The sequence below is a fragment of the Macrotis lagotis genome, chromosome X (assembly GCF_037893015.1).
Source record: "Macrotis lagotis isolate mMagLag1 chromosome X, bilby.v1.9.chrom.fasta, whole genome shotgun sequence".
Taxonomy (NCBI): domain Eukaryota; kingdom Metazoa; phylum Chordata; class Mammalia; order Peramelemorphia; family Peramelidae; genus Macrotis; species Macrotis lagotis.
The window spans coordinates 143,471,558-143,499,139 of NC_133666.1; the positions used below are offsets into that span (position 1 = coordinate 143,471,558).

Sequence of the window (27,582 nt, forward strand, 5' to 3'; positions counted from 1 at the left end):
AAAAACACAAGCCATTCCCCAATTGACAAATGGTCAAAGAATATGAAAGGCATTTACAGATGAGGAAATCAAAGCGATCCATAGTCATATGAAAAATTGCTCTAAATCATTACTTTTTTTTTTTTAGGTTTTTTTGCAAGGCAAATAGGGTTAAATGGCTTGCCCAAGGCCACACAACTAGGTGATTATTAAGTGTCTGAGACCAGATTTGAACCCAGGTACTCCTGACTCCAGGGCTGGTGCTTTATCTACTGTGCCACCTAGCCACCCCTAAATCATTACTTATTAGAGAAATGCAAACTAAAACATCTCTGAGATAGCACCTCATACCTCTCAGACTGGCCAATATGACCAGAAAGGACAATGATCAGTGTTGGAAGGAATGTGGGAAATCTGGAACACTGATATATTGTTGATGGAGCTATGGAGATAACCATATGAAATCATGCTCCCAATCTCAATCCCAATCCAATCCCTCCAACCTTTCTGGAGAGCAATTTGGAATTACACCCAAAGGGCAACAAAAATATGCATACCCTTTGATCCAGCAATACCACTACTGGGTCTATACCCAAGAGATTATGAAAGAGGGTAAAAACATCACTTGTACAAAAATATTCATAGCAGCCCTGTTTGTGGTGGCAAAGAATTGGAAATCAAGTAAATGTCCTTCAATTGGGAAATGGCTTAACAAACTGTGGGATATGTATATCATGGAACACTATTGTTCTATTAGAAACCAGGAGAGACAGGAATTAAGGGAAGCCTGGAAGGAGTTACATGAACTGATGCTGAGATGAGCAGAACCAGAAAAACACCGTATACCCTAACAGCAACAAGGGGGTGATGATCAACCTCGATGGACTTGTTCATTCCATCAGTGCAACAATCAGGGACAATTTGGGGCTGTCTACAATGGAAAATATCATCTGAGAAAGAATTGTGAAGTTTAAACAAAGACCAAAGACTATTACCTTTAATTTAGGGGGAAAAAAACCATTATCGTATTATGTAATTTTGCTATCTCTTATACTTTATTTTTCTTCTTTAAGCATATAATTTCTCTCTCATCACATTCAACTTAGATCAGTATATACCATGGAAACAATGTAAAGACTAACAGACAGCCTTCTGTGGGGGGATGGGAAAGGGAAGCAAAATTGGGGGAAAAATTGTAAAAACTCAAAATAAATAAAATATTTCTAAAAAAAATTATTTGTTATATATGGGAAGGCTCTCCAGGGAAAGGGAAGGATACTGGAGAAATTTTGGCAATGTTAAAAACAAAGACTATCAAAAAAATTTAATTTTTAAAAAAAGAAGAGTGAGGTCATGTGGTTAAAATAAAATGATCAAAAGCTTAGCCTCGAAGAAGAGATTTGGGAATTTCTGCATTTCAGGTGTTGGGAGTACAGATACAGAACACTATATATGATTTTGAATTTGGGTGATATGTTGGGTTTTTTTTTAGTTGTTTTTTTTTTTGCAAGGCAAATGGGGTTAAGTGGCTTGCCCAAGGCCACACAGCTAGGTAATTATTAAGTGTCTGAGACAAGATTTGAACCCAGGTACTCCTGACTCCAGGGCCGGTGCTTTATCCACTACCCCACCTAGCCGCCCCTTGATATGTTGTTTAGCTTGGTAAAATTTGTTTTTTTCCCTCCTTTTTTAAAAAAAAAATCTTAGTTTAAAAGGATAATCCTTTGGAAGGGTAGAGAGGGTGGAAGGGTATACACTCTTCTTCCTGGAGTCAGTGTTTCCTCCAAGCCAAAGACTTTCTTACTACTCTTTTCAAGGGCTCAGGTTAGGAATAAGGAACCTGACCGCATGTTTGTAGTTGCCCTGGGCCATGAGCCCAAGCCTGGCGCCTAAGAGGTGGGGTGGGCAGGCTCAGCCTGACAGCTGGCCAGACTCCCACTCAGCACATCTCAGCAGTGTGTGATGAGCATTTGGGAGGATGATGTCAAAGCCTGTCCCAGCAGCTGCAGGCCTTTACCTTTGGAGCAGGAAACCAGCCTGAAGAAGGCTACCCCTCCCCCTTCCACCTGCTCGCGGTCCCTCCATGACTCACCAAGGAGGCCCACAGAGAAGCAAGGGAAGTGCTCACACTTGGTCTTGGCCCTCTCCCAGAGGTAACATGGTACAGTGGAAAGAGCCAGACCTGGGTTTGAATTCTGCCTCTGAGGCTTCTTGGGTGACTCGAGGTAAGTCCTTTAACCTGCCAAAAACCATGGTCTCATCATCTTTAAAAAAAAAAGGAGGGGTTGGTCCAGTCAGCTCTAAAGTTCATTAATTAGTACAATGAAGATAGGACTGCACTTGGAATTAGGAAGACCTAGGCTCTGGTCCTCCCTTTACCACTTTACTACCCGGGTGACCATGGGTAAGTCACAACTTTTCAGGGCCTCAGTTTCCTCATTTGTAAAATGGGAAACTGGATTGAATGGTCTCTTAGGCCCCTTCCAGCTTTGGATCTGTAGTCCTATAATCCCTTCTTCCTCTTCCTCTGACACCTCCATGAAGGAAGGAAGGAAGGAAGGAAGGAAGGAAGGAAGGAAGGAAGGAAGGAAGGAAGGAAAGAAAGAAAGAAAGAAAGAAAGAAAGAAAGAAAGGACTCAACAATGATTTGGAAGTCATTCTGCTGTGCTTCCTAAATCTCCTGACCTCAAAGGCAAGCACTTCCTCCTTCTGGGTTCCTTCTCTGAGGTCTCTCTACAACCTCCTGAACAGATCTTTCAACTTCCCTGACTGACAGGTCAACCATAATTGCCTGTCACCCAAACTACGAACATACTCCCCCTCTCTGTCTTGTTTCTTGGCATGGACAATTCTTACTGCATAAATTAGAGGAAAGCCAGGAACACAGGGCCAGCATCAGAAAATGTGATTGTATGACCCAACTGACCTTTGAAACACCACCCACCACCTCCTCCCCAGCGCCCAGGCCACCTGCAAATGGGGAAGCCCCACTCCCCCCAGGACCCAAACACTCCAGGTGCAGAACAAAGTCTAAGAGTTTCCAACCCTTGATTTCCTGGAACTCTCATGTTCCATCAATCAAATGCCATTAATTGGACTCTTGCACAAGGAAAAACAACTAAACACAAGGAGCTGAGTTTAAGGAGAAAAGATAAAAAGAAGTAGGTGAATGTTTGGCAGGAAGGAGAAAGGCCAGAAATCCTAGTGCCCCTAGAGACACAAGAACAGGATCTAGGTCGCCATGGATAAACTGAGCAACTTCAAAACAAGCTTTAACTAAGGAAACACTGCACTGAAGCTAAAAAGGAGAGCTGGCTCCCACAGGTTCCTGCAATTACCCTGAGCAGAGCTGACAATACCACAGTCCAGAAATGAGCAAATCACTGTGGTTATTCCTTTAAGAATGCTAGTGAATAATCTGTGTTGAAGAAAAGTCAGACAAATTACCTTATCTCCTTGCCAGGGACAAAAAAAAATTTGTTATGCACACATAAATGGCTAATCACAAAAGAAAGCCCCAGAAATAGCACCATAGTGGCACAATACACATCCCAACTGCAGTCATAACAGGACAGTAGAAAAGGAATCATTACAAAAAACGTTCCACCCCCACCACTGTACTCATCACCTGTTCCACCTCTGCTAAATCTGGCAAGTGAACTATAAAGTCTGCCAGGCCCTGCAGCCCCTACCCAATTCAAGGGAGGGAGGTGAAGAGAGGTAGGGGAGGGGCCTCGGCTTTTCAGGAAACACTCAAATTAGCACCCCCGTTGCCCACCAAGCACTACTAAAGAAAAAAAACAAAAAATACACCCACTCACTCTCACAACCAGGCAAACGGTAGTTTGCTGTTGCTGTGTAGTGTTGTTATTGTTGTTGTTTTCCCCTGATGTCATTCCAGTAAACTCTCTATCATCTACCCATCCAGCACTGGCTTTCCAAGCAAATCCCAGTCAATACACATTTTCATTTTCCATTAGGGCAACCCAACAGAAGGGAAAAGAGCAAGCAACCCACACTTGTAAACAGTGTAAAAGCAAAGGTGAAAATTCCACCAACTTAAATTAAATAATCCTTGTTTAAATAACTAAAGCTCCTCTACAGCTCCCCATTCTCACCCCTTGCCACCCTACCCCCATTTCCACAGGTTTCCAACATTGCAACATATACCTTGCCTTTTGTCCATGGCTTCCCAGAATTGAAGCAGAGAACCGAGAGTGCCTGGGGGGGAGGAGAGATGGTTAACAGGAGCCGGAGTCAAACTCAAAAGCCCTTCCAGCAAAACATCCTAAAGGCTTCCTTCCCAAACAGGCACAACAAACAAAAAAGGTCGGCACAAAGGAAAGGTGGATGACCTTTCTGCAAGTGACCTGGGGTTTCTGCCCCGCTGCCCTGCCAGGCTTCCCTTCTTCTCTCTCTCCAGACCCAAAGCTATGTGGTCGCTGCAGAATTCCTGCAGCCCGGGATGGAAGGGTCTGAGAGAGGGAATGAGGAAGCAGGGAAAGGTAGATAGAGGGGAGATTCAGTGCTGTCTCGTAGGCAGGAGCCGTGGCAGCTGAAGTTGGGCAGTTCCAGCTCAGATTACACTTGAAAGCACAGTTGTAAAAGCTGCAGCAGTTAACTAGCAAGTGACGTAAAACAGGAAACTGGACAAAGGCCAGAACATGGAGGCGCTGAAGCACAGAATTGTTTTTTTAAAAAATGAACACGAGAGAGAGAGAGAGAGAGAGAGAGAGAGAGAGAGAGAGAGTGAGAGTGAGAGAGAAACTTTCTGGATCGGGACATGTGCTGGGGAGACGATGCCCGGGCTCTGTATTTTAAATGTTTTTTTTCGAAAGGTGTTTTTTCCAGAAAGGAGACAAAGGTTGCAGCGTCCTATTTCTAAAGTGCACTGATTCTCATTCCCTAAACCAACTTTTGCAATTCTTCTGCCTATGAACTACCCCTTTCTGACACCCTGGGAAATGTCCCTCCTGGCCTTCAGGTGCTAGGAGAAGCTGCTGGCCCCACTGCACACAAATCTAGGTCAATTTGATCCACACCCCCTTTCTTTCCCCATTAGTTTCAGCTGGGCTCAAAGTCTGCAAAAAGCGCAGTTTTCTCTCACCGGCTGATGAGCCCAGTTTGTAAAAGTTCTGGGCTAGATCCCCAGGAAAAATGCTTCAAGAGCAGAATTCTTTATTTCTTCAAGTGCATGATCCAACATGATGATTTCTTTAGAGTAATATGCTGGAACATGAAAAGCGGCCAACTACATGTTGGTTCCGCTTTGGACGGGGCACCCACCTCCTGGATGGGATTTAAACTTGGAGAGATAATATGCCCCTTTTCTAAACTCTGCAGACTTCTCGCAGTAGCACTGCTTTCAGGGTTTCTCCAGAAACAGAGAAGCTATTGGGAGCTTGTTCTGCAAGAGAAATCGTGTTTGGTTCCCCCTCCTGATGATCTACCACCTCCCCTGCCTCCCCTATCAGTTTCGGGGCAGCCTGCAGTCCAACCCACAGCGCTGCAACCTGCGTCAAGAGTGAAACTGGAACCCTTTGGAGGCTGAGAGTACCAGCTGCCAGGGTAAAGAAGTACAGGCTGCCATGCCAATTTAGCAGCTTTGAAAATAAAATTAAAAAAAAAAAACCAACAACAACAACACTACCACATCAGCCTTGTTTAAAGTGAATAAAAGGCAGTGAGCACTAGGTCACATGCTATTTATTCTGGATAACACAGATGTCAAGGGCCCTGGCTTTGGTCTGGAGATGACCAGATCTGAAGTTTTTTTGTCCCATAGGTGCTTGTGCAAATCACAGGATCCTGACAACAGATCAGGACAAACAATGGAAACATCACTCAGTAGATTACAAGGGCACAGCATGTAGCAAGGATAGCTGGAAAAAAATAAGCAAGGTGGGGACTGGTTTTTCAGACATGAGTTACATATGCTCTGTTTCAACTGCAGGTGTCTCCTGGCCACCCCTATCAAATCTCTTCTTCATTCTTCCTGCTCAAGTGTCCCCAATTCCTCAAATCAGACTTCCTTGCAAAGACTTAAAGGGAACAAACCTGGCATGCACATACATACCTTGGCCAACAGTGTACTCCTATTTCAAAAGCCAGTAAAATGGGGCATACGTATGAACAGGCAAGAGAAAAGTTCCAGGAACAGAAAGAGTCAGATAATATGCAGAGAATCAGCTAGAGAGCAGGAATTTTAAGTTTAAAATATGGGTCTTTTTTTGACTTCAGGTCTGTGAACTTATGTGTGTGGTTGGGTTTTGCTTTTTTTTTTAAAGAAATAAGGTATTTGCATTTCAATATAATTAGTTTCCTTTTAATCTTGAGTTTTATTTTATGCATTTAAAAACATTCTGAGAAAGGGTCTACAGGCTACACCAGACTTCTAAAAGGGTTCATGACACAAAAAAAAATAAGAACTCCTGATTCACACTGACATGCTCTATTCAGGTTTCTCTAAAATCAATCTGTCTGACAAGATGCATGTATTAACTTCAGACACCACCCAAGATCCAGTAGAATTTAAGATCCTGGAGGAAGGAACTGGTTTTCAGTCTTTGTCGGTAGCGAACCTTTATTCTGCCAAGGGCCATTTGAATATTTACAATATTATTCACCTCTTATAAGTTAAACAATTAATTTATCCCTAAAATTGTTCAATTTTGAGTTCTACTAGTGGTTGCCAAGGCATCGTCAGATCACAGGCCTTATATCATCAGCCAAAGGTCTTCCCCTTTCTCTTCCTGGACCCTGAGATAGCTAGGTAGCCATGGAAAGAATGTTGGGCCTTGAGTTAAGAAGACTGAGTTCAAATTCAACCTCAGACACTACCTATAGGACCCTTATCAAGAAAACATAACCTTTATTTTCCTCAATTTCCTCAACTATAAAATGGGAATAAAATCAGAATCAACCTCCCAGGATTGTTGGGAGGATGAAATGAGACATTTGTAAAAAGTTCTTAGTAAAATGGCTGAACATAGTAGGCACTAAATATATGCTTATTCCCTTATCTCTCCCCACCCAGTGCCTGACAGAGTCCTAGGCACATGATAGTTGCTTGATAAATACTTATTTAGTGAACAGAGAAATAAATGTATTGAGACCTACAAGCAAAACTCTTAAGGTCAAGTTACATTATTCAGGGATTCAGTATGATCTTTCTCAATAAGAACCATGAGAGTCTGATCTCTTAAGGGAAAAAGTCTTAGGAAAGGCAGTCCATCAGAAAGAGTTAAGGACAATATATGAAATCATGAAAATAATCTACACCAGAAGCATCAAACAGGCCGAGTACTGCCCATACCAGATTAAAATATAACTGGAAAATGTTTAACAAAATAAAATAAAAATAAAACATAACATAAATAAATTTAATATGTGGTTTTCTAAGTAAACATGACTTCAGGGATCTTTCTATATAGTTTAATAACCCATTTCTAGCTGAGTTTGACACCATTGGTCTACATAGATTGTATAAAATATCCTTTCATTTATCTGCTAGATTTATCTCAGAGTTTCTCAAATATCAGACAAAGAAGTGTGAAAGAAAGCATATTTGTCCCACATAAGGAACAGAGAAGAGGTAAGATTAAGTTCTGTAGTTCCCAGCCTTAGCCTATTCTAGAAACACCCAACCCAATTTCCAGGCTCTCTTTCATTTGATGTAAAAAAGCAACTAAATCTACTATCTATCCCCAATATCAGCAGATATTGGAAAAAGTTCCAGTTAAGTTTTTAACAAGTTCTATTGAAAAGTATTTCACCATCTGTCATCAAAACTATCAATTGTACAGTTCCTTAGGGCTATTTCACCAGATCTTTACAACACCCTGAGAAGTAGGTTCTGTTATTATTTCCAATTTTTTTTTGTTTAGTTGTTTCAATCATATCTGACTCTTCATGACCCCTTTTAGGGTTTTCTTGGCAAAGAGACTAAAGTGGTTTGCTATTTCTCTTTCAGTTCATTTTACAGATAAGAAAACTGAGGGTTTAAGGAGGTAAAATAATCTATTTTCAGCCACATGAAGTTATTGGCAGAACCAGAAGAACTCTAGTTCCCAGAGGAAGTTTGGCCACTAGACCACCCACTAACCTCTGAAAAAGAAAAGTCTCGGGGACAAAAACCTATGGAAGAAATCACTGAATCTCAGAATGAATGGAAGCAGGACAGCCAGTACTTTAACAGGAATCCCCTCTAGAACCTCCTCTGACACATTGTAGACATTTAGAATCTCTGCTCAAAGATCTTCAGTGACAGAACACTCATTATTTCCTAGGCAAGCATGTTCTACTTCTAGAAGGCTTTGTCCCCCCTTCATTAGAATGTCAGTTCCTCACTAATAGAGATTACTTTGTTTGTTGTTTTTATATTCCCATCACTTAGCACAGTGCCTGAGAGGTATGTTACTGTTGTTCATCCTTCTTTTTTGAAGAAGATCAGTGACATCACAATGACGTCTTTTTCTCCTGGCTGAACTGGACTTAAGTGAGCCAGAGTTGCACAAAGTTGTCAGCCTCACTCTCTCTTCCTGAGTCACTGAAGTCCAACGGAAAAAAGTCAGGATGACTGGCAATGACCTGGGATGCCAAGAATGACCTTGGTGCCTTCGATGTCTGACCAAGGGTTTAGGCATTCCACCACCACACCTGCCTGCATTTTACTTAAATGGCTCTTGGAACAATTAGTTCTCATCTGCCCATTCTGCCTAAGGAAGTCACATCTCCCTAACTCACTGGAAGGTCTGAGGCCAAATGGTTGCCCTCACCCTGGTTTAGCCTATCAGTGGAGATGATTTTACCTACATATGGGCCACTGTTCATACTATAGCTTTCTGGAGCCACAGGTGAGAGTTAGATGAAAGATGGGCACCAAAGGTGGATGAGCAACACTAGCACTGAAGAGGGTCAGCAAGTCCTCATTCCAGGGGTGCCAGTCCTCCTTGAACATCCCATACATAAGAGATATGTAGAGCCTAATATCTATTAATTAATATTTCCCTTTATTTCTAGGTGAAACCCTATCTCTCTTCATCTTCACTCACTGTTCCTACTTCCTTCCTCTGGGACATGAAGAAGGGCAAAATGTAATCCTTCCTCCATAGAATATTCTAGTAGCACTCCAGAAAGGCAATATGTCCTAGAATGGATTTAGGAAGACCTGGGTTTAAAGTCCATCTCTGAGATCTGATACCTTCAGGATCTTGGACAGGTCATTCAAATTCATTGAGCCTCAATTTCCTTATAAGGGTAATAAAAGTCACTACTTCATACGGTTGGTGTAGGACTCAAAGCAGATAACTTATGTAAAGTGCTTTCTAAATGCTGAAGTCCTGTAGAAAGATAAGCTATTATTTATTAACAATGTCCTTCTGAAGACATGCCTCCCCAGACTGAAAACATTAAAGTAGATAAGGTCTGGCCTGGACAGAGCAAAAACCAAGACCATCACCTCCCTCATTCTGAACACAGTCTCTTCCAGGCTATGTCCTTACCAGGCAGCAGGCCTGCACTGGGACCCTCCTGACTCCATTCCCAATCCCAGGACTCTACCTTGAGTCTCCTGGTTCTGATAAGTGAACTTTCACCTTACCATGACCAGAACCAGGCCACCTCCATTAAGTCTGGGCATAAGTCAGTCACCTCCCTCCCCACCCCCTTTCCAGTTCCCCTTTATGTGCTGTCTTCCTCATTAGAATGTAAACACTCCTTAAGGCAGAGCCTGTCCTAGCTGCCTCTATTAATGTCCCCCAAGTGATGCAGTAGCTAGAGCTCTGGGCCTGGAGTCAGGAAGACTCAACTTCCTAGGTTTGAATCTGACTTTACTAGTATGTGCCCCTGGACAAATCATTTATACCCAAGTCATTTATCCCTATTTGCCTCAGTTAACTCATCTTTAAATTGAACTAGAGAAGAAAATGGTCAACCACTCCAGTATCTTTGCCAAGAAAACCCCAAATGGGATTGCCAAGAATAGAACACAACTGAAACTCAACATCAACAAATGAGCTTAGCAATAGTAAACACTAAAAATCTTCATCCGTTCCCCTAAGATACTGGATTTAGAGTTAAGACATTTAGGTTCAAACCTCAACTCTGACACTTAACAACCTCAAGCAATAATCTCTATAAAGAGCTCCGCAAAACTTAAAGCACTTTATATAAATGTAAGCTATTTTGTATTACCTATATGACACTGGGTAAGCCACTCCCCACTCCCTCTTTCTGGGTCTCAGTTATATGTTAAAATTAGGAGGGTTAGACCTATAAGTTCCTTTCTGGCTCTAACTCCTTTAGAACCCTGCCTGCCTCAAATTACTGTTATATAATTAAACTTCTGTAAATCCTAAAGAGCTATGGAAATCAAGTTATTAATGGTTTTGTAATAATAACCAGAATTGGGGCAGCTAGGTGGCACAGTGGATACAGCACCAGCCCTGGAGTCAGGAGTAACCTACCTGAGTTCAAATCCAGCCTCAGACACTTAATAATTACCCAGCTGTGTGGTCTTGGGCAAGCCACTTAACTCCATTGCCTTGCAAAAAAAAAAAAAAAAAACCTAAAAGAAACTAAAAAAATAATAACCAGAATTTAGTGTCCTGTTTAAATGGGGGGTGGGGGGTGATGAAGTAATAACAATAAGAAAAGGTATTTTCCCAGGTTCGTGGAATTTAAGACTCACCTCAAAACAGAGGTCTCTCCCTCCCAGCAACCACTGCTCATTTAACTGATTAACCAAAGGCGAATGATGCTCACACCTTTCAGTGTCCCAGTCTAACCCCCAAACCAAGCCCTGATTTTGGGGTGCAAAAGCTGACAGTATACATCCACATGGGAATCACATTCTAAAGAACAATTAGAACTGAATCTCAAAAGAATCCAAGGAAAAAGGCAAATAGAAATGAGATGGGAGAGACCCAAGAAATACCAAATGAAAATGCACAGTTTTGGGAGATGGAGTATCACATTCAAGGCAAAACAAGAAGGCTGTCTATCTATGATTTGTTTATGATTCATGATACCAGGTCATAGAAAACATAGCAGGAAGTAAAGTGTAAAAGGAATGGAAAGATAGGGAAAGGTAGTTTATGAAGGGTTTTAAAAGTCAAACAGAATATTTTTATGCTTGATGCTGGAAGTAATAGGGAACCAATGAAATTCATTAAGAATGTGATGTGGTCTGGATCTGTACTGTGAAGGGAAGATGGACTGGAGTGGGAGGGACTAGTCCAAGAGTCCAGCTGTGAGGTGATGTGGGCCACAACAAGGTGGTGACTATGTGAATGAAGAAAAGATGTATAAAAAAAGATGTTGTAAAGGAGAAAACAATCATTCCTGGCAACAGAATGGGGTGAGTTTGAACTCACCCAAGCTAAGGATGACATGGAAGTTGCAAGACCTCCCACTGCAAATGGAACCATCTCCAGTAGTCCTGACCTATGTCTTGCCACTGGACTCAGATGACCCAAGAGAAGAGAGTGAGGTTGATGACTTTGCACAGCCCTATCTCACTTAAATCCAACTCACTTGCAAGTCAAGACTTCACCCTGTTGATGTCATCAGTCTGCCTCAAGAAGGAAGCATAAACAACAATGCCAACAAAAGAAAGTCTAGAAGAAGTAAGGTTGGGGTATTTGAGAGGTTTACAAAAGGGAGAAGATAATGAATTGTGATTTGAACATGTCTGTGGGAATTCCAGTCCCAGAGGTAGTTGATGTGAGGCTAGGGCTCAGGACAGAAGTTAGCAGGAAGGAGAGAGAAATCACTTGATCTTCATGAACCTCCTTTTCCTTCTATAAAACAAGGAACTAGGTGATCTCAGAAGTTCCTTCCCAGGTCTAACAGGCCCATGATTCTATGGTTTAATCCTCCTCTGAGGTATACTTCCACTATATGGAGACATAAGTTACCTAACCAGTTATGCCAGATTCAAAGTTGGATCTGGTACTCACAGCCCCAAATAATTTGATTCTGGAAACAAATTTAGCTCCAGATGATAACAGAGCCACCTACCTCCATTTGAATGTGAGCTCCTTAAGAGAAGGGACTGATTTTTTGTCTTTCTTTGTATTCCCAGGACATAAAATAGTGCTTAGCACATAGTAGGAGCCTATAAATATTTATTGCCTGACTAAAGACCAGCCCCTCCATGAAAGACATTAGCTCAAGAACCTAGCCATCTGAGAAACTGCTGATATAACTATAACACCAGCTAACAGTTACACAGACCTTTAAGATGTTACATAATGTTTGTTTTTATTTTTTAAATAATATTTTATTTTTCCACAATTACAAGTAAAAACCATTTTTAACAATCTTCTTTTTTAAGTCTTAAGTTCCAAATTCTATCCCTCCTTCCCTACCTTCCCCCACAGTAAGCAATCTGATCTAGGTTATAAATCTGCAATCATTTACATAATGTTTTAATGTCATCATATCCTTTGATACTCATAGCAACCTGTAAAGGAAATAATACAAAATATTTTCTCATTTTGACTGAAGAGGAAACTGAGATTACAAGAGGTACAGTGACCTGCCCCCAGTCACAAAATTACTATCTGATAGTGCTGTAGATTCAGACTCAAGTCATCATAACCCAAGTCCAGATCCGTGTCGACTAAACAATTCTTAATTATTAATTCCACAAACACTTACTAAAATGCCCAATCCAGCAAGTCATTGTGCTGGTGATTCAAAGACCAAACAGAAAAAGTTCATCTCCTAGCAGGCAGCTTGAGGAATATAACAAATACACTGACAGCCTCCAAACTTAGCTACTGTGAGGATGATCTCCTTGTGATTTCTAAAAATCCCTGATTACCTTCAAAGTTCAGCTCAAGTTCTGTTTCCTACATAAGACTTTTCTTCTTCTCTCTTTTTTTTTTGGATGGCAATCAAGGTTAAGTGACTTGCCCAAGATCACATAGCTACTAAGTGTCTGAGGTCATATTTGGGTTCTGATTTTCCTGACTCCAGGAATGGGATCATCTCTAGTAGTCCTGACCTATGTCTTGCCACTGATCTCAGATGACCCAAGAGAAGAGAGTGAGGCTGATGACTTTGCACAGGCCTATCTCAGGGTCAGTGCTCTCTCTATCCATTGGGCCATTTAAGCTTCCCTTTCTTGATTCCCACCCTCTAGGTTCTAGTGCCTCCCCCTAAAATATCGCCTGAATAGAGGCAGGCAGAATAATGTAGTGGATAACAATTCAGCCAGGAAGAGCCTAATTCAAAATCCAAGACAAGAGCCATGAATGTCAGACTCAAAAAAAAAGAAGAGGGGAGCACATACTAACTCAGAAAACCATGTATTAACTTCACCTATGTTCAAATGTATTTTCATCATCATTATTTTTTTTTAGGTTTTTTTTTTTGCAAGGTAAATGGGGTTAAGTGGCTTGCCCAAGGCCACACAGCTAGGTAATTAAGTGTTTGAGACCGGATTTGAACCCAGGTCCTCCTGACTCCAGGGCCGGCGCTATCCGTTCTATCCGCCTAGCCGCCCAGCCACCCCTATCATCATTATTATTATTTATTTCCCCGTTGCATTCTAATATGTTTCAGGTTCACTCAAGAGTTTACTTCAAGAGGTGACAATCTTCATTGGCACAGGAAGTCATCTCAACTAAGAGTAACTTACACCAATAAAACTCTAAGCTAGTACATGCCTTCTGTACACAAGGTGTCCTGGAGGTATTTGGGGCAGTTTTCTTTGGTAGAGGAAGTCACTTCAACTAGTAGTAACTTATACCAATAAAACTATAAGTCTAGTCCCCACCTTCTATATACAAGGTATCCTGGAAGTATTTTATACAGTTTTAAGTTTTGATAATTTCATAAATTTTAATACTAAAAACTTAACCAAAAAAATTTGAAAGATTATTTAAATGTATTTAACACAGAGTAGCTAGTTGATGAAGTGAACAGAACACTGGTCCTAGATTCAAAAGAACCTGATTTCAAATCCAGTTTCAAGACACTTACTAGCTAGCAAATCACTTAATCCTGATTGCCTGCCAAAAAAAATCTTACATTTATTTAGTCTTGAGAATTTTGAAATAAATTTTTAATTTTAATTTGAACAGGATGCGGTCCATATATCATTATGTATTATATTATTTGTAGGATAGATTTTAGAAAACATTTTCTCAGACTGCTGGTTCAGTAGAAGAGATTCTCTGCCATTAGATTATTCCTTGTAGGGTCACCTCAAACTTTTCATGTGTGCACTCAAACTTCATTCTTTGGATGATGTTAAGGATAAGGTTACAAAGGCAATGCTTTCAGTCACTTAGTGGCAGCCTATGAAAATATTTTTACAAAGTTCAAAAATAAATTGTTAGTAAAACAGAGCATAAGATAATGGCTATGTTGAAATTTTAGTATATATTTAAATGTGTATGTTGTTCTTGTTGCTTTATTAAAAGAATGTAAGAGGGCAGCTAGGTAGCACAGTGGATAGAGCACTGGCTGGGGAGTCAGGAGGACCTGAGTTCAAATCCAGCCTCAGATGCTTAATGACCTAGTTATATGACCTTGGGCAAGTCACTTAGTCCCATTGCCTTGCAAAACAAAAAAAAGAATGTAAGATCTTTGAAGGCAGTAATGGTTTCCTGTTGATTTGGCAACCTCAGCACCCAGTACATTGCCTAGAAATATGATCCTTTTCCTCCTGAGGAGGGTAACTAATAAATGCTTGGATTTCAATTAAATGTGCAAAGTGATTTGAGGAGAGAGTATTAATCATTGGGGGGAATCAAGAATGGCTTCAACTAACAGGTACTACCTGGGTAGTTCCTTATCTGTAAAATGGACCAGAGAAGGAAATGGTCAATCACTCCAGTATCCTTGCCAAGAAAACCCCAAAAGGGGTCACAAAGAGCAGACACTGAAATGACTCAATAACAAAGAAATCTGAGGCGGCTGAGAAACTGTATTTGTCAGTCTGTGTTCAGGGACTGTTTAGTTGGAATACACAATGTATGGAGGGCAACCAAATGAAAGAAGTCTGAAAAGGCAGTCAGGAGTAAATATTGTAGGGAAACTCCTTGGTCTAGCATTGAAAGCTGAGGAGTTTGTATTTTAGCCTAGAAGGAATGGAAAGTAACTGAGGACTTAACTGAAGTTCAGGTTATCTAGTTCCTGCACTATCACTGGGTGTGTGCTTAGAGAATGCAGCCAAATTTTCACCCTGGTTTAAACCAAACACAAAAGCAGTAATTTTTTTTGTTTGTTTTGTTTTTGTTTTTGTTTTTTCAAGGCAATGGGGGTTAAGTGGCTGACCAAGGCCACACAGCTAGGTAATTATTAAGTGTCTGAGACCGGATTTGAACCCAGGTACTCCTGACTCCAGGGCTGGTGCTTTATCCACTATGCCACATAGCCACCCCCAACAGAAGGTAATTCAATTAAAGTCAGGCATATATGGACAGATATCGATATAAACATATTCCAAGGTCACAAAAATTATTTTGTCCATAGTTTCAAAAGTTGACTGTATTTTTACCATCTCCTCCTTTCTTTTAATCAGTTTTCAAAGTCTCCCTTCAAATGGGGAACATTGATGTGCTTTCTGTATTCTGGTGGGGAGGAGCGGGGAGGTCAAACCAAAGAGAAACAGGAGCCGCTAATTTGTAAAGAAGGATCCCTGCTCCACATATTGATTTATCTTTCAAATGTAACATTCTCAATATTTTATTGTATTTCTATTTATTTTGTTAAAGATTGCCCAATTAAATTTGGATCTGGTTCAGTTCAGAAGTATTGTAGGCCTGGGAAAGTCTAAGTATCTGACAACTCTACTGGAGATAAAAGCATAACTCTTGACCTGGGAAGCAGCAAAAGGTGGCAGTGATAAAATGGGTAAATGCCAGAAGAAAAAATTTTTGCAGCCTAATGATTTCTTAAAACTATTTAGGCTAGACCAGACAGAAATCTGGAAACACAAATGCCACCCAGACAGAAGAGTAAGAACTAACAGATGTCTGTTTAGCAGCATCAACAACCCCTAGGAAACAAAACTCCCCCAGCAACCTAAACTCTCAGAATAGCTTCCATTGATCGAGCATGTTATGTACAGTTTTACTTCCATATTTTTAATTAAGCTGCTGAAGCTCAGATGAGGTTAGGGGACTTGTCCCAGCTCAGAGCAGTGAGCTAGCAAGGGGCAGAGCAGTGACTGCAACCTAGGCAGGGTCTTTTCACAGCCCCTCTCCAAGTCTGGATGGGGGGGGAGCAATACCTTCCTCAGGAAGGCTGCTCAACAGATGGGCAAACAAAAGGCCTTCTGTGGAAGTGCAGGGATTCTAAAGTGGCTGCACAGAGCTCCAAGGGAACGTCCCGTCTGCACATGAGACCAAGACTGTGGGTAGGATCAAGATTTTCTTCATAGAGCAACGCACACATTCTACTTGGTCATGAGCCAGTTTGCTCTGTTCCCCATCTGCATTCCAGGCTACAGGGCACCCCAAGGAGCCAGCTCCTCTACCCAGTATAAGAGCGAGTGTGTGTCACATGCATGTGCACACATGTATATGTACATTCTACATGCATTTATACAATATTTCACCAGTTTTGAAATGGAAACTGCAGCTCTCCCACAAGGGAACTGAAAAATGCTCTGGTTTTGGATTGCACTTGGAAATATGGGCACCTTTCTGCAGGCTTTGGTCCTGCTTGGCTACAGAGCTGGGGAGAGGGACTGGAGACACGTCCCAGTATAACCTAAGGGTAACAAAACCCTCAGCTAGCCTGTATCAGGTTTGCAGCTCTTTCTCCTCCCCACCTCCCCTTGCTCCTAGTAAGGCCTGCACTTAAAACCCAGACTCTCAGAAAGGTGGTTTGACTGCCTGCCCAGGGCCAGAGCTCAAAAGCAAAGCCCCAGAATCCTTCTGCCAGCTGCCTCCACCCCACTTCGGTGGTCACAAAATGGAACATTCCTGGAAAAGGACTGTAAGCAAACAAACCCCCAAACTCCCAGGCATATGCAAGACAGCAGGCCCCACGGGTAGGAAAGCAGCTGACTTTCTTTAGACTAGCTCTCTGGTCCAGAGGCTGACTGGCTGCAGAAAGCTTCATGAGGAGTTTGCACAAGCAAGTCGAAGAGCTAGATGTGTGGTTTAACCAGATAACACATCATCTCTCTGCATGGAACCTTGCCTGAGGCCTGGAGCCAAGCACAGCAGCTCTCCAGTGGAATCACTCTCCCCAAATATTGCTTTCTGAAATAGGACTCAGCCTTCTCCCAGGAGACCCTCCCAGGATTCCTCTGATGGGTTCCATTCTTCCCATTTAATTAGAATCCTAACATATTAAGGCTGTCAGCCCTGCCTATTCTAGCCACACTGCAAGAGAGAAATTATTTATTCAATCAGAAACTTCAAGGGCTGTTTCACTGGGCTTGGAGCAGAAAAGATAACATTTTTTTTTTTGCATCTAAGATAACAGACAGAAAAGCTACAAACTGGTCACACTTGGTTTTCCATGGAACACATTTATGCAACTACCAATAAGGAAAATCAGCCTAAGGAGTTGGTTCTTGAGAAGATCTTGGGTAAATCCTAGTTTCTTGTGGTTTCCTTGTATAGACCTGACCCAAAGCAGTTCCAGCAAGGAAAGGCAAAATCCTATAATTAGAATGATTAGTTGCTATTTGTCCTTTTTTTCTTGAAGGAGACCATTACATCAGGGAGGTGATGTCATGTCATGCATGTGAATTGGATTTAAGTGAGTGGGTGCTGTGCTAAGGCACCAGCTTCACAGGGTTCAAGGGACAGATAAGGATCAAGACAACTGAAGAGGGCCCTGGATACAAAGCAATCAGGACTAAGGGACAGTCCAAGGTCACACAGTGTCTGAGGCCAAATTTGAACTCAGGTCCTCCCAACTTCACAGCCAGTGCTCTACCCACTGTGACACTTAGATGCCCCCTATGATTAGGTACCTTTGGGCAGAATGTATCTTTACCTACAAGGGAGGGAAGATTATTCTGTTCATGGAGTTCTTATACAGGACAGCCCTTCTAAAAGCAAATCTGTTGTTCTACTCAATGTAATGACCAATGATGATTCCAAAAAATAGATTATGTTCACTTCTTGAAAGAGAGGGGACAGACCCAAGGTACAGAAGGAGATGGGCATTTGAGGATACAGACAAAGCGGAAATTTGTTTTCTTTGGCCATAAGGATTTTTTCTTTTTTTTCAGATGTCTAGGGAAAGCAATGTTTGTTAAATGAAAAATATATTAAAATAAAAAGATTTTTAAAACTAGATCTGTTCAGGGGCAGCTAGGTGGCGCAGTGGATAGAGAACCGGCCCTGGAGTCAGGAGTACCTGAGTTCAAATCTGGCCTCAGACACTAAATAATAATTACCTAGCTGTGTGGTCTTGGGCAAGCCACTTAAGCCCATTTGCCTTGCAAAAAACCTAAAAAAAAAAAAAAACTAGATCTGTTCAAATCAGCACTGCAGTACATTTCTGTGAATTAGTTATGTGACCTTTGGCAAGCATGAGCCTCAGTTTCCTCCTTTGTAGAACAGGGTAAACATCTATCCTATTATAATTAATCAATCAGTCCACAAGTATTTATTAAGCATAAGAATGCCTAGAATTTGCTGGTACTTGGGATACAAAGATAGGAGGGAAACACTGACTGCCCTGAAGAAATTTACATTTTACTCATAATTTACATTTTGTAATACCTAAGGGAAGATAAGAGAATTGCAGAATTTATTTTAAACTGGAAGGGATCTTATTGTCTCATCTTACAGATGAGAAAACCCTTTACAGACCCAGAGAGTTTAGATGATTTATCCAAGATGACAAGTAGGAGCAGTGAAGGAGGGACTAGGTAAGAGTTTGAACCATCACAGCATCCTGAATCCCAAGAGAAGAAGCCTAAGTCACTTTGAATTGCAGAATTCTGCTCATCCCACATTGCTCCTCCTTATTTTGCCAGGTTTCTTGCTCCCTCCACTCTGATTTAGAAACTGGGATGAGAAAGGGGAACTCTGCCCTAATACCACCACCTGCAGACACTTGGTCCTCAGAAAAATGACAACTTTTAAGGATCTACAATTTTCCCATCGAATCTTGTGGCCAGTAACCCTGGGAAAAACAGTACAATTGGGCTTCTAAAGCCCTTAAACCACAGAGGGGAAAAAGAAGAGTCCCTACCTAATCTAACTCTGACTCAGATCTTGGATCCCCAGGTCAACTTCATATATACATATATGAATATATATATATATATATATATATATATATATATATATATATATATACCTAATGTACATTATGTTCTAACTGTCTTCATTGAAAAAAGAGAAGACTGAATGACTGGTAAAAATGATCAACCACAGATAAATACATAACATTAAATCACAAACCTATTCACCTTTCCACCATTAAAAAACATCAAAATGTTGCTTTTAACCTAGAAAGGTACAAACTCATATGGACTCATATCCCAGCCTTTCTGATTCACACACCTGTTACAAGACATGTGTTTCTCTGAAACAAGCAAAACTTTCCTGCCAACTTTTTTTAATTTTAAATTAAAACAACAACAAAAACCCTGCCATCCCAAAGGCCAGATGGGCAAATTTACATACATCTGCACTAGATTAGGCAGTTAGAGTTCCTAGTAGACATATCTTTAGTGAATAAGGAAAGTGAGAAACTTTTTCACAAGCCAAAGGTAATGGGGAAGAACTGGTGGAAGAGGAAGAGGTGCAGAGAGAAATTTCTGTTGAAATCCTGACTTCTCTTTTTGCAGAGATGGCCCTTAGATTTCATAAAAGACTCCCAAATGGTAAAATGAAACTCTCCCTCTTCTCCATTCCTATACATATAAAAAGGCCATTCATAATATACAGACAGACCCTACATATATTTGTATATTTAAATTTTTTAATTTAATCCTGAACTGGGGGGGGAGGTAGAAGAGCTGGGAGAGAATCCACAATGAAGACCTACTCAGCAAGAGCATATACCCAGTGGGATAACTGCCAAAGACCATACTCAAAAGAGAGCAAACAACTACCTAGTCCTGGTTCTTTTGTCTTCCCATTTTAAACCAGGGAGGCCAATTCCCTGTTTCAAGGGAAGAAGGACATTGTTCATTCCCTACTGCTGAGCTTTAATCTAAAAACTCCAGCAGTGGACTAAAACAGCAAATGGGGGTGGGGGGGGGGGTGGAATGACCTGCCCTTCCATATGCCCCTTCTGAAAGCCACTAATCCAGCAGTTTGGAGTTTATTGTATTTGTCTCTATTCAGGTCCTGCCTTTCAACAGGAATAGAACAGGGAATCTAGAAAAAAATCATTATTGACAAAAATCTGACCAGTCCTCCCTTTATTTCTTCTCTCTCTAAGGACCTAAGCACTTATAGTTTTACTCTCCTATTAAAAAAAAAAAATGAGAGGGCGGCTAGGTGGCACAGTGGATAAAGCACCAGCCCTGGAGTCAGGAATACCTGAGTTCAAATCCAGTCTCAGACACTTAATAATTACCTGGTTGTGCGGCCTTGGACAAGCCACTTAACCCCATTTGCCTTGCAAAAAAACCTAAAATTTAAAAAAAAAAAGACGTTTCTTTTAAGACTACCCCTTTCTTGGGACTTTTAAGAAAAATTAGCTTTTTTACATGTGATGGAAAATATCATCCTTATGTAGAGAAGGAACTATGGAATTTAAATGCAAACCAAAGCTCACTATACTCAATTTTTTAAAAAGTTGTCTTTTGTAGTATGGATTTTTTCTCTCTAATTTTTTTTTCATGTTTCGATTTGATTCTTCATTCAGAACATGATGAATATGGATTTATGTTCAACACAGTTATACATGTATAATCTACATTAGGACACTTTCTGTCAAGGGGAAGGGGAAAGGAAGAGAGAGAAAAATGTGTAACTCAGAACTTTGCAAAAAAAGACTGCTGAAAACTATCATTGCATGTAATTGAAAAATAAATTAAATATTTTTTTATATTATCCTTTCCAATTATCAAAAATCTATTTTCTCTCCATCCTACATTCTACCCTCTGCCAAAAATGTTAATTTCCTATTCTCTTAATACAATTTATCAATGCAGTTTTTATATTTTTACATATTTCTTTGTTACACTGACAGGTAAAAAACATCAGTAACAGTTACTTTGCTTAAAAAAATTGTAGGGGCAGCTAGGTAGTGCAGTGGATAGAGTACTGGCCCTGGAGTCAGGAGGACCTGAATTCAAATGCAGTCTCAGACACATAACAATTACCTAGTTCTGTGTCACATGAGGTCACATAAGACCTTGGGCAAGTTACTTAACCCCACTGTCCTGCCAAAAAAAAAAAAAATTGTAGGGAAGAAAACATTAAGTCCAAAATCCCTTGATCATAGAAGGCAGCAGACTATTGTCTCATTAGGACATAAGGGGTGCGTGTGCATGTGCGCATGCATGTACACATACACACACAAAATCTGACCACTGTCATCCCTGATCCTAGGGACTTCAACCCAGTGACTCCTGGCACCAGGCCAGAAGGAAACATGGTACCTCTAAGCAGAGATCACTAATTTCCTGATCCCTATAGTTTCACTCTGGGAATCTATGTCTGGCTACCACCACTGCCCTGAGCCCCTGATTTCTTCTTGTATGTGGGCCCTGTGTCCCACTGTGTGACTACCAATGACCCACCTGCCTGGATTTTAAAAAAAAGTCTCTTGCTTAAAAAGCTGGAATTTCAAAGACTACACACAGGGGCCTTGGCAGCTCATTAACCTAAGGGAGGGAGATCAGATTCTTGCCAAGAACAAGACTTGGCACCTTCAACTGAGATGACCTCCTTCCATATGAGTGCCTCACCCTGTAAATCATTAAAGAAATCTCCCGGAAACAGGCAGCAGTGGGACAGGGCTGCTTGAAGGTCCCCAGTTCTGCTTTTGGCAAACATCTGGTTTCCAAGGTGGGAGAGAGAGCAGGAAAAAACATTCCTTGACAAGATCTTAATATCTGGCCCGAGGTACTGGGGTAGTTCTACCTTCACTCTTCCCCAACCCAAGATAGGGCAGGACTTTGGAGCAAAGGGACTAGACATGGTACATTCTAACCCTGCCTCCTGCAACAACCAGTACTTCTCATCTTCGCTAAGCTCTGGTGAGTTGCAGTCATACTATCTGAATTGGGAGTTGATGATATCATTTTGCAGGGCCATAAGTCAGTCAGCAGACTCCATCAGCCTTCAAGCAGCTGCCTAGTTAAGACTGCAGGTGCAATACAATATCCTGTATCCAGCAAACAATGGTCCCATGCAGAAAACACTCCTGCAAAATGTCGGCTTCCAAAGGCATGTTCTAGCATGTCTGGCTCACCCTTCTGGAAAAACTTTGGCAAGTTGAAAACTGTACCCCAATTTGTTAAACTACAGGATGTCAGTCAAACCTGAGTACCCAGAGCTATGGAATGCTGGAAAACTCTGGTCCCAACAAGGGGCAGTAGGGCAGGACAGAAACCAGATGGACAGATTTAAAGGATAAAAAAAAAGCAGAAGCACAAAAGGAAAGGAATTTCTTTCTAGCACCCATCCCCAAAGCTCCCTTCCAGGAATCACATCATTGATGGGTTATTTATTTAAAAGAAGCCCAATGAGTCAACACTATGATGTGGTTACCAAAAAAAGCTGATTCAATCCTATGCATAAAGAGAAATATATATAACACATAGAAAGAAGTAAGTGAGAATTTCTCCAGATTCTTCTGGTCAAGGCACAAATGGAATGTGGCATCTCTCCTGGAGCAAGTCATTATAAAGGGGATACTGACAAACTGGAGTGCTAAGAGAAAAGAGGACAGTCCCTAGTAAAAAGTCTGGAAACCATGCTATACAAACAAGGGAGAGATGACATTATCAAGAAACGTGACTTCAGAACTACAATTGATGAGAAGACTAGTCCTTTCTTCACAAGAAGGACAAGGCAAGCCTGTTTCCCACCTCTTAGCAGAGAGGAGAAAATGGACCAAGTATACAATGAAACTTACATTTTCAAATATTTCAAAATTTTACTTGAATATATTTGTTAGAATGATTGCACATGTATATAAACTATATAAGATTGCTTGCCATCCTAGAGGAGAGGGAGAAAAATTGGAATTCAAAATTTTATTTTAAAAAAGAATGCTGGGGGCAGCTAGGTGGCACAGTGGATAAAGCACTGGCCCTGGAAGTCAGGAGTACCTGAGTTCAAATCCAGCCTCAGATACTTAATAATTACCTATCTGTGTGGCCTTGGGCAAGCCACTTAACCCCACTGCCTTGCAAAAACCTAAAAAAATAAATAAATAAAAATAAAAATAAAAAAAAATGCTGAAAGCTAAACATGTGAATGGAAAAATACTATTTACCATATATATGTATTACTACCCATTAACTCTTCCCCTCTCCCACCCATAGAGGACTGCTATGGTTGGGAGAAGGGAAGAGGTAACAAGAAATAACAGGGATGAAAAGAAAACCCAGCTACAATGAAATATTTTTTAAAAATACAAAGTAGAGAGCAAAAGGAAGGTCAGAAAGAGACAGACAAGCAGAGAAATTACTAACCAGTAAACAGATACATTTTAAAAAAACAAACCATATAATATAGAAATTCACAGATTCATATCCTATTCTTTTTCTGTTCTTTTTGTACTGAAATGTTCTTGTTTGCTAAGTTCATAATAAAAAAGAAAATGTATATTTAATTTTTAATTTTAAAATGTATATTTAATCTTTTTTAAGTTTTTGCAAGGCAATGGGGTTAAGTGGCTTGCCCAAGACCACACAGCTAGGTAATTATTAAGTGTCTGAGGCTGGATTTGAACTCAGGTATTCCAGACTCTAGGGCTCTATTCATTGCGCCACCTAGCAGCCCCCGAAAATGTATATTCAAAAAAGCAGATGAATGAAATAAATCAGGCTGTTTAACTCAGAGGAGAAATGATCCCCACCTCCATTCCAGAGGCAAATTTGTGAAATTTGTCTTCAATTATGTGAAGAACTGTCACCTGGAAGAGGAAGTGGGTTAACTATGAAGAAACAAGGGAGAACTAGGATCAAAAGATAGAAGTTAGAGATGAGATTAAGAAGACAGACAGAGACAGACAGTGAAAGGAGAGACAGAAAAAGGAGACACAAGAAAATAACCAAAATTTTTAAATGAACACAGAGAGTTAACACAATTGAATTTTTTTTTTTAGGTTTTTGTAAGGCATATGGGGTTAAGTGGCTTGCCCAAGGCCACACAGCTAGGTAATTATTAAGTGTCTGAGACCAGATTTGAACCCAGGTACTCCTGACTCCAGGGCTGGTGTGCCACCTAGCTGCCCCAACACAATTGAATTTAAAAGATCAAATGAATCTACTAAAGTACCAGGAGCAAAAGAGATGTAAAAACAAACCAAACAAGATAAACTGAGAATTTTTTTTAGTTAGATAAGTAATACACTCAAAAAAATTGAATAATAAGTGGAAATACTATAAATATCATTGCTGTTTGTTGTTGCTCAGTACTTTAAATTGTGACCTACCCTTCATAATCCCTTTTGGGGGTTTTCTTGGCAAAGATACTGGAATGGTTTGCCATTTTTTTTCTCTCCAGCTAATTTTGTAAATGAGGAAACTGAGGCAAATAAGGTGAAGTGACTTGCCCAGGGGTCACACAGCTAAATGTCTAAGGCTGGATTTGAAATCAGGTCTTCCAGGCTCCAAATCCAGGGTTCTATCCACTATGTCACCTGGCTGCTCCCAAGAAAATTCTAAATCAAATAAAAGAAAAGCTAGAAGCATTTTTAAATCATGTAAGGATTAGGGAAAAGTAAACAAGTTCCAAGGAAAGAAATTTCAGTTCTGTACAAGGACAAAACCTAATATTGAGAGCAGCTGAACAATAGAATGGAATGTCTTACATAGAGAAAGCTCTCAATCACAGATCAGGAATACTATTCAAGGATTCTGTAGTGGGGAAGTAAGATTTCAGGGTTATACCAGACAAGTTCTGATGCCTCTGGAACTCTGGCATTGTATAATTCTGTGAACCTGTATGCAAAACCCTACCTTAGGCCTCTGTAACCCCAAAATAGTTCATAAATTCACTAATCCACTATAACCAAACAACGCTGTAAAATCATAAAACTATGGTAACATCCTCTGACCAACTGCTTACAATAGAATTTACTTAGAATGTTTTCCCTGAGGGGTGGCTAGGTGGTGCAATGGATAGAGCACTGGCCCTGGAGTCAGGAGTACCTAAATTCAAATTAGGCCTCAGACACTTAATAATTACCTAGCTGTGCGGCCTTGGGCAAGTCACTTGACCCCATTGCCTTGCAAAAACTAAAAAAGAAGAAGAAGAAGAAGAATGTTTTCCCTGAGGAGTTAACTGTCCCTATAATATCATTTCAAAAGCATCCTATTTCCTTAAAACCAGTTAAGGATCTTACATGGGATATGCCCAAAGAACATCCAGTCCTCCAAGAAATTACAATCTACAGCAATGAAGGAGACAAAATGTGCACACATGATACAAATAGGGTACATTGGCAAAGCAGCATGTGAGAAAAGGCAAGATAAGATTATGTCTAAGTGTCAATGGTAGGGGGAGGGGAAGCGAAAAGTAAGAGTAATGCATATAGAGTAGAGAGTCAAAGAAAGGCCTTGAGATATTGGAGGAAATCATGAACATGATTTATTAGTTGTTAGACTGGTTGACTTGCATGAATTGGTGGAGGAGAAAAGAGGAGGAGAAAAAAGGAGGAAGGACAGCATTCCAAGAGGAAGGAAGAGTTGAGTTAGGGTACTGAGGACATAGGACTTAGTGAGTTGTGTACAGATGACCCTGCTTGAAAGGAGAAGCCATGCTGAGAAATGATCCACAATGTCATTAGAGGGAAGCACTTGATAATGTGCCTCCAATACAAGGTCTATGAATCAATAGCTGAGCTTCAAAAATCACTTCATGACCTTGGACAAGTCTTTTCATCTATAAAATGATAGAATTAGACCTGACACTCACCAAAAAGCTCCATCTCACACTCACTCTAAGATAAGTCTGATCTTGGCTAATATTAAAATCCTACCTGGACTGAAAGAATGCCTTGGTGATAGTATGCCTTTAGAAAACAGCCCTGCTGTGACTGATCCAACCTTTCTGGAAAGCAATTTGTAATTATGCTCAAAGGGCAATAATATGGTGCATACCCTTTGATCCATCAATACCGCTACTGGGTCTATATCCTGAAGAGATGATGAAAAAGGGTAAAAACCCTACATGTACAAAAATATTCAGAGCAATTCTGTTTGTGGTGGCAAAGAATTGGAAATTGAGGAGATGCCCATCAATTGGGGAATGGATGAACAAATTGTGGTATATGTATGTGATAGAACACTAACTAGTATTCTTTATGAAATCATGGGGGAATGGGATTTCAGAAAAGCCTTTAAAGACTTGCACGAATTCATGCTGAGTGAAATGAACAGAACCAGAAGAACATTATATACTTTAAAAATAACATGGGGTGACGATCAACCTTGAAGGACTTGCTCATTCCATCAGTGCAATAAGCAGGGACAATTTTAGGGGAACTTTGATGGAGAATGCCATCTGTATCCAGAGAAGGAACTGTGGAGTTTAAATGAAGACCAAAGATTATCTTCAATTTTTAAAAGTTCTCTTATGTATTACATAATTTTGCTATCTCTGATATTTTCTTTCTTCCTTTTGAATCTGTATCTTCTCTCAACACATTCAATTTTGATCTATGCATATCATGGAAGCAAATGTAAAGACTATATCAGATTGCCCTCAGTTGGGGGAGGGAGAAAAAAATTGTAAAATTCAAATCCTTTCAAAAAATGATTGGTAGAAACTACTATTGTATGTAATTAGAAAACAAATAAATTATTTATATGATTTTTAAAAAAAGAACCAGCTCTGACTTTGGAGTAAGAGTACATGGGTTCCTATTGGTGGAACCTTAGGAAAATCATTTAATTTCTGGACCTCAGTTTCTTCACATATAAAATTAGGAGGCTAGACTAGATGGCCTTTTATATCCTTTCTAGACCTAGAGCTATGACTCTATGTTGTTGCCACTCTGAGGCACTCTTCTGACTGGCCAATCCCTGGTCTAGAAAATCATTTCATGAGGTGCCCACACCATGCTCACTCCCACTTCTCCTGTCTCCAGAGTTCTCTATCTTTTTCACATCAGCTTTGCCCAAGTACAAACAAATATCTCCTCCTTGCTCTACAAGCAATACCTTTTAATACCTTTTAAGTATTAGTTTTCCCTATCACAATATATAAGTCAGATCAACAGAATATAGAAGTTCGTTGAGGCTAGGACTGTCCTTTTTGCTCTTAATATTGTGCCAGGCACTGTCTTTGAAAATAACAATAAGTGTTCAAATTATGTGATTTCTATTATCAGTTTCATACTTATGAAAGGTGAGATATATATTTATATGTATTTAAATATTTAGATATTTGTATATCTTATTAATGTGTCTCATATTTTATTTATACACTTATTCATATAACATAATATACACTTTATTATACTCCACATTTTATT

The 27,582-nt window shown here is 40.3% G+C and overlaps 1 protein-coding gene across 2 annotated transcripts in view; it reads right to left on the reverse strand.

The window, feature by feature from the left end:
* Nucleotides 1–27,582, reverse strand: part of MAP2K3 (mitogen-activated protein kinase kinase 3) — a 74,882-nt gene that overhangs the window by 37,641 nt on the left and 9,659 nt on the right. The window contains exons 1-2 of one of the 2 annotated variants that reach the window (XM_074205338.1): nt 4,335–4,376; nt 4,150–4,200 (exon numbers count right to left, since the gene is read on the reverse strand). The exons of the other annotated variant lie outside the window; for it this stretch is intronic. Coding sequence (XP_074061439.1) covers nt 4,150–4,165 — 16 coding nt within the window. The 5' untranslated portion in view covers nt 4,166–4,200; nt 4,335–4,376. Of the gene's footprint in view, nt 1–4,149; nt 4,201–4,334; nt 4,377–27,582 lie in introns of those variants that run through there. 2 annotated transcript variants of the gene reach the window in all.